General features: G+C 40.4%; 2 protein-coding genes across 2 annotated transcripts; one reads left to right on the forward strand and one right to left on the reverse strand.

Annotated features, from left to right (window-relative positions):
* The first annotated feature begins 687 nt into the window (after window positions 1-687).
* On the forward strand, window positions 688-4494 carry LOC121988844 (beta-galactosidase-like). Its single transcript, XM_042542533.1, has 18 exons — window positions 688-991; window positions 1072-1167; window positions 1241-1353; window positions 1456-1522; window positions 1606-1698; window positions 1773-1916; window positions 2033-2121; window positions 2195-2300; window positions 2369-2456; window positions 2521-2639; window positions 2706-2870; window positions 2942-3111; window positions 3209-3318; window positions 3393-3502; window positions 3584-3694; window positions 3784-3885; window positions 3954-4159; window positions 4265-4494. The coding sequence occupies exons 1-18, from the start codon at window positions 815-817 to the stop codon at window positions 4374-4376; spliced, it is 2178 nt and encodes a 725-aa protein (XP_042398467.1). The 5' UTR covers window positions 688-814; the 3' UTR covers window positions 4377-4494.
* A 265-nt stretch (window positions 4495-4759) lies between these two features.
* On the reverse strand, window positions 4760-7372 carry LOC121988845 (protein CHUP1, chloroplastic-like). Its single transcript, XM_042542534.1, has 4 exons — window positions 7035-7372; window positions 6835-6902; window positions 6058-6756; window positions 4760-5766 (listed from the first exon to the last, which is right to left on the reverse strand). The coding sequence occupies exons 1-4, from the start codon at window positions 7249-7251 to the stop codon at window positions 4975-4977; spliced, it is 1776 nt and encodes a 591-aa protein (XP_042398468.1). The 5' UTR covers window positions 7252-7372; the 3' UTR covers window positions 4760-4974.
* Between the last annotated feature and the right edge of the window lie 154 nt (window positions 7373-7526).

The following is a 7526-nucleotide window of genomic DNA, read 5'->3' on the forward strand; positions in this document are numbered from 1 at the left end:
CTTTAGATACTCTTTAAGTTTTTTTTTATCCTTCTTGATCATTTATCAAAAGTTCAAAACCAAAGATAAAAGTTATTCTCGAAGATGTCAATATAGATTTGCAATTTAAGAGCATAACTATTTGGTTCATCATCTCTACCTTTAGAAGGACGGGGCCAAGTATTAGTTTAAGCGAGCTATAGCCTGGGGGCCAGCTAAGAATTTGATTAATTTTACTTGTCATATCTTACATTTTTGGATTTTACTTTTAGCATGAGAGTCATTTAGATAACATTTTTAGTCCGACTACCATTCTTAGCTTATATGTATAAGTTTCAGCAATGTTAATAAAATAAATATTCTAATAAAAAATAATTTATTAAAATTTTATTTAATTGGGTTTATCAGATTCCTTATAAATTATAAGAGCTATTTTATTAAAAACTTGTCCCTTTAGCACATATATAGTAAGATACTTAATTATTAATTTTATTTATCAAAATAAAGTTTTTAAAAATTTATCATATATTATGGATATGATATAATTTAATTAACTGATATATTTAGAACGAAGAGACGGGAGAAAAAAAATGAATTCGGGGATGATGTCGCCACGTCACCGTGAGTTACACAGGAGGCTCCATTTTTCCACCAATCCGGAGCTCGCAGTCCTCCCCCCTTCTTAAAGCGCAATGACTCCCTCCAGTTTCCTCCGTCTCCCTCTCTTTCACACTTCAACTAAATTGGCAGATAAAGAGAGAACAGGGGAAGTCCGAGATTAGACAGTACTTCAGAAGGAGCTTTTGAAGACAGGACGGCGGATAGGAAGGCCACCATGAGCGGCGGCAGGCTCCCGGCGCTGGTGCTGCTGCTGCTGGCGGCGGCGATGTTGGCGGCGTCAACGTTGCCGGTGGAAGCCTCCGTCGGCTACGACCATAAGGCGCTGATCATCGACGGTCGTAGGAGGATTTTAATCTCCGGTTCGATACACTACCCGAGGAGCACTCCGGACGTAAGGATGAAACATTATTCTCTGGATTTCTTAGTTTTTATTGTGCAAAATTTGAACTTTATTGTTGGGATCGTCTCCAGATGTGGCCAGACCTTATACAGAAGGCAAAAGACGGCGGCTTGGATGTGATCCAGAGCTACGTGTTCTGGAACGGCCACGAGCCTTCTCAAGGACAGGTTTTGCTAGAACTCCTCCATTGTTCTGTTCTCCAATCCTGCTTTCTTCTTGAACTAAAGATTTCAAGGACAGTTTTACTTTGGAGGCAATTACGACCTCGTTCGATTCGTCAAGCTGGTGAAAGAGGCCGGCCTCTACGTTCATCTTCGAATTGGTCCTTATGCTTGCGCAGAATGGAACTTCGGGTACTTCTTCTTCTTCTTCTTCTTCTTCTTCTTCTTCTTCTTCTTCTTCTTTAAACTCTTCCCATGCAATCTGCTGATAGTAACTCATCTGTTATAAAATAGAGGATTTCCTGTTTGGCTTAAGTATGTTCCTGGAATCCAGTTTAGGACAGACAATGGGCCCTTCAAGGTAGGATTTCTCATAAAAATCCTTTCTTTTAATAGTTAACTTGATCTCCAACTAAAAAAAGCCCTTTTATTTTAATGCAAAAGGCGGCGATGGAAAGTTTTACGACGAAGATCGTCTCCATGATGAAGGCCGAAGGTCTGTTTCAGACACAGGGCGGCCCCATTATACTATGTCAGGTAAGCATTTTTTTTTAGTGTTTAACGAAATTTTAATAAAATATTATTTATTTATTTATATATAATTTGAGCAGATTGAGAATGAATACGGTCCCGTAGAATTTTATGGAGGTGCTCCGGCTGTCCGTTACACCAACTGGGCTGCTCAAATGGCTGTGGGTCTGAGCACAGGCATTCCATGGGTTATGTGCAAACAAGACGATGCCCCTGATCCAGTAGTAAGTCCCCAATAGGCCTCTTCTCATTAAATTAGTGTTTTTCTTTTCCCTTTTTCTTCTTATTTTTCTTTAAAAAAGAAAAAAAAAACTAATTGACTTTGGCGTTGTGTTTTTAGATAAACACATGTAATGATTTCTACTGCGATTGGTTCTCTCCAAATAAACCGAATAAACCAACTATGTGGACAGAACTCTGGACTAGCTGGTAATTATTTTATCCCCTTAAATTACCACAAAAAAAAAATCCTGAATTAATTCATTTGTCTCGATTTCCATAGGTTCACTGCTTTTGGAGGCCCAGTTCCTTACAGGCCGGCTGAGGACATAGCTTATGCAGTTGCAAAGTTTATCCAGAAAGGTGGATCTTTCATCAATTACTATATGGTAAGAAAATATTGTGTTTTACTTAGATTTTTCAATTAACAAGTAACTCAAGTGAAAAAGATTGGCAGTATCATGGAGGAACAAATTTCGGTCGAACTTCCGGTGGCCCTTTCATTGCAACAAGCTATGACTATGATGCCCCAATTGATGAATATGGTATGAAAAAATTATATATATTTTATTAAAACCTGTTGTTTACGCTACTAAACCCTTTTTCCAGGGCTCTTGAGGCAACCTAAATGGGGTCACCTAAGGGACCTCCACAAGGCCATCAAACTCTGTGAGCCGGCACTTGTGTCAGCGGATCCCACAGTCACCAAACTTGGAAACAGTCAAGAGGTTTGTTTAGTTCCAGTGTTTCAATGGTTTAAAAATTGGCAAGAACTTATCTTTGATTCCTTATAGGCTCATGTCTTCCGATCGAACTCCGGTGCCTGTGCTGCATTCCTTGCTAACAATGATCCTAGTTCAGCTGTTAGAGTCACTTTCAATGGATTCCCTTATGATCTTCCAGCTTGGTCCATTAGTGTCCTTCCTGATTGCAAAACCGTGACATTCAACACTGCAAAGGTAAGATTTTCGGTGTTCATGAATGCGCTATATGCTAACGACTTTGGGACTAATGTTCGATTACGATTCAGGTAGCAGCTCCAACTTCGCAGATTAAGATGTCGTGGTTCGAAGGGTTCTCTTTTAAGTCCTATACTGAAGATATCAGCTCATTGGACAGTAGTTCCTTCACAAAAGATGGACTAATTGAACAGTTAAGCTTGACATGGGACAAGTCAGATTACCTTTGGTACACCACATAGTGAGTATAACAAGATGTAATTAGAGAGTTAACTACTTTTGAAATCTTTGATCAGATGAAGCAAAGTCAATGACCCATATATTAACAATCCTTTCAGCATCGACATCAGCCCGAATGAACACTTCCTGAAGACTGGCAAGTGGCCTTATCTGACTGTGATGTCGGCCGGTCATGCCATGCAAGTTTTTGTCAATGGACAGAAGTTCGGTGAGTATTGCTCTCGCCTAACCAATCTCGTTTCACTCGCTAAATTATACATCTAAACAGTGAATTTTCCACAGGGTTCGTGTATGGTGATGTAGACAATCCAAAGATAACTTATTCAGGGAATGTGAAAATGTGGCAAGGAAGCAACAAGATCTCCATTTTGAGTGTATCAGTTGGCTTACAAGTGAGTGCAAACTATATTTCTATAAAAAAAATAAAAAACAATCAATCTCATAACTGATGAACTTACTTGTGTTTGTTTCAGAATATTGGTAACCACTTTGAGACATGGAATGTGGGTGTTCTAGGGCCAGTTACCCTAGATGGCCTTAATGAGGGAAAGAGAGACTTGTCATCACAGAAATGGACTTATCAGGTTTCCCTTATCCACTTTTCAATTTCTTTATTGACATTTCCTTTCTGATTAGTATCTGAGAAAGAAAATGATGTGTTTGCACTTTGCAGATTGGTACACATGGTGAGCATTTGAATCTGCACACTGCTAGTGGCAGTTCTTCAGTTAAGTGGGGAGATGCAGCTAAGGACCAGCCTTTCACCTGGTACCAGGTCAGTGGAGTATCAGCATGACCCTTACTTTGTAGGAGTGGCGACCTTAAGTTGGTCTCACTGTGCAGGCCTACTTCAATGCTCCATCTGGAAATGAGCCATTGGCTTTGGACATGAGCAGCATGGGGAAAGGTCAGATATGGATCAATGGGCAGGGCATTGGCCGCTACTGGCCTGCTAACAAGGCATCAGGCATTTGTAGGAGCTGTGATTACCGTGGCAATTACAATGAGAAGAAGTGTCTGAGCAACTGTGGAGAGCCTTCTCAAAAATGGTGAGTACACAATCTTTTGAAACCTAGACCAGGCTAACCAGTTTGCAAATTTGGAGATAGGGTTTCAACCTTCAACACTAACTAATTATTGGTTTTAAATGTCAGGTATCATGTTCCTCGATCATGGTTAAATCCAACTGGGAATTACCTTGTGGTGTTTGAAGAGTTGGGAGGGGATCCAAGTGGCATTTCTTTGGTGAAGAGAACAGCAAAATGATGAGACATAAAATTTGAAAATATTGTGCTGTCAATGTAGTTTTGCAGTTCCCTCAATAAACGGAAAAAAATTATTTTCCTTGGCCAATTTAAAATGATAAGATGTGCATAAACTTGCATGGAGATTTATTAGATTTTACTATTCGTTCATTGAAAATCCGTTCCTGATTAAGCTTGTAAAGGCTAAACAAACAAGTAATTCAGTAGGGGAACAACTACTATGGCAATCAGGTCATCAACTCCTCTTGCTCAAACAATCCTGTAAACCAGATCATTTTGGTTGTATTCACAATCAGATTTCATGTATCCTACATAATGTTTGCCATCACTCAAGGAGAATGCATAAAAGAAGGAAGCGTCTAACCAGTGTCAAGAGCACAAAAATCTCAAATGGCCACAACCTTTAGTTTCATTAAGAAAACAAAAGCAAGAGAATTTAACACATGTTTAATGGTATTTATGAATATTTGGCAGCATCTGCCATATGTACCAATTAGTGTGTCAAACGTGTATATCCAGACACTTATTTGTGTATCTAGTAACTATTGAAGCGTGAAGGAATATTTAGGCTTCAATATCTAGAGGATGCTGACCCTCCCTTAATTCTGAACGTGTCTCTTTGAACTTCTCAAAGCACCTGCAAACTTCTTCAACTCAGCTTTCTCTGGAAAATAGGTGTTTTCTTGGGCAATCAGATTATTTTGGTCGTGATACAGTTCTAAAGAAGATTGTGGCTCGTTTCTACTGAGTGTTGCTTTTTCATTCCAATGAGGTGTGCTTGCTTCTTCTAGTTCAAGCCTCTGAAGTGTTTGGATGTCCAACGACAGCCTAGAATTTATCTGAGAGGAAAAATCTTGATTATGCTTCAGCAACTGATTCATTTCTTGAAAATCCTCCACTTTTCTTTCTGAACGTGCTGAACTTGGTGTTGTTGCATCCACTGCAAAATCTGTGCTATTATGTTTGGTTTTTCCTAATACCAGGTTTTTAAGGTTGCTGAGAAACTTTGCTCTGTGGGAACTCCGTGTTAGCGATGAGGTATCAAATGAAGTATCTTCAGGTTCTTCTGTAGAAGTTTGTGAAGAATACTCCGAAGCAGCTTCAAAAAGATTTAGACTTCCCTCATCTGCACCAGAATTTGCATACTCCAGTATGAGTTGTTTGGCCATCTGTTCTGATTTTAGACTCAAGCTCTTGCTGAGATCTCTTGCAACTGTTTTCCCTGCAGGTGGTTGATAGTTCCTCAACTCATATCTTAGGCAAGCATTTATCCATTTAAGATAAACCAGTTCCTCAACATCTGCACACCTATCCATTTGTAATTGTTCAATCTCTTCCTTCAAGATTTCATTGATTTTCCTCAGTTGGTTGACTTCGTGCAGTTCTTCCACCTGCAATGAAATTATACTTCACTTCAGACATTATAATGAACTGAAGCATCAATTGTGCACCGCTGGACATAAATTTGGTATTACTTTTTTGAGATACCCCAACAGCACAAACAGGTAAAAGATTTTGAGAAGATCATTTGGAGAAGAGAATGGGTGCAAATTAAAAATATACCAAACCACATAGAAAGCACAACACAAACAGTTGAAGCAGATGGAGTGACATGATTATGTACCTCACATTTTTAGCACTTGTTAGCAGTGAAATCTTCTAAACGAAGAACTGAGACAAACCTTTGTACTTTCAAGGACTGAAGGCTTGGAACTTTGTGGAGCTTCAAACCTCTTTGCCAAATTGGAGTTCTCCTCCACAAGCCTTGAATTAATAGTTGTTAGTTCTATAACTTTGTTTTCCAATTCCTCCAAGCTCTTCAACTTGGTTTCCAGTTCTGCGTTGTTATTTACATAGCTTTCTTCCCTGTGCTGCAAAGATACAATCCTCTCATGAAGAGAGGCCAATATTTCTTTCTCCTTCTCCCTATCCGACTCAAATTTATTCTTCAAAAACTCAACTTTTGCTCTGGCAGCCCCAAGCTCATTCTTCATTATTGCATAGTCCATCATCTGAGATTCTAGCTTCTGGTTTTCAGTCTTCAAAGATTCTATCTTCAAACTATACATCTTAGATTCCATCACACTAATCTTCAACCGACTCTCAAGTTCTCTCATGGTAGCTTCTTGCTGTTTTGCTCCATGGGAATCAAGCAACTGGAATTCAAGATTTCTCTCCCTCTCCTGAAGGAACGCAACCATCTCCCTTAGCCGCGTGATCTCTTCCTTCACCTTTGGCCACTCCATATTTGACACCTCAAAATCCTTAATTAAAGAATCGTTCAATTCAGGCAAAAGGAAGCCCTCTGCGTCGCTTGAGGTGTTACTGGTAGGAGATAGCCTCGTCGTGGTGGTAGACGTGCCATTTACATTAGCTTCTTCCTGTTAAACATGATCATCTAATGAACAGAAACAAAACAAACTGAAGGAGATCGACTAAGTTGGTTCTTGGAAATTTACGTTTTTTAGGTTGCGGAAATCCTGGCTTCCGTCGGTATCCTTCTCGCTAGTGCGCAGCTCCCCACCAGCTGTTGATTTGTAATCAGATGCAGTAAAATCAGATTTGATTCATTAGGGCTTTCAATTTCTCCCGGTTAAAACTTAGTAAAAACCAAAAATGATGCTAAAAAAAAAACGATAGAAACGAAGTTATTGAAAACCTGAAGACGGGATAAGACGAGGCGGCGGACAAGGGCGAGGACGACGGGACCGCCGCCGGAACTGGGAAACGAGAAACACAGCTACCGAGAGAGCAATAGCGATGCCGATCTCGACCAAAAGAGGCTTTCCGTCCCTCTTCCCTCTCTCCACCAGCTCCGACTCCACGCCACCTCTCCGGCCATCATGAGCCGCCGCCCCATCTACCTCCGCGGTCATCGACCCGCTCCAAGATCACACCTTTTCGAGAAGCATCAATCCAAAGCCGCCGCCTTCGAGATCGTCTGCGTACGAGGTGCGCGCTTTCTCAATCTCAACGGCGCGTAAACCATCACCAGGACCAAAAAGAGGATCAAAGCTTTTCTTTTTGGCTTCTAACAAGTTGACCGTTACGTACACCCGAATGTGTACCTGCTTCTTGGCCCACGTTTTGATGTGATATTTCTGGCTGGAATTTGATCTGATTTGTTGGGTTTGTTGCCGGACGTTTCCTT

Source organism: Zingiber officinale, chromosome 6B (genome assembly GCF_018446385.1).
Source record: "Zingiber officinale cultivar Zhangliang chromosome 6B, Zo_v1.1, whole genome shotgun sequence".
In the NCBI taxonomy this organism is placed as follows: Eukaryota; Viridiplantae; Streptophyta; class Magnoliopsida; order Zingiberales; family Zingiberaceae; genus Zingiber; species Zingiber officinale.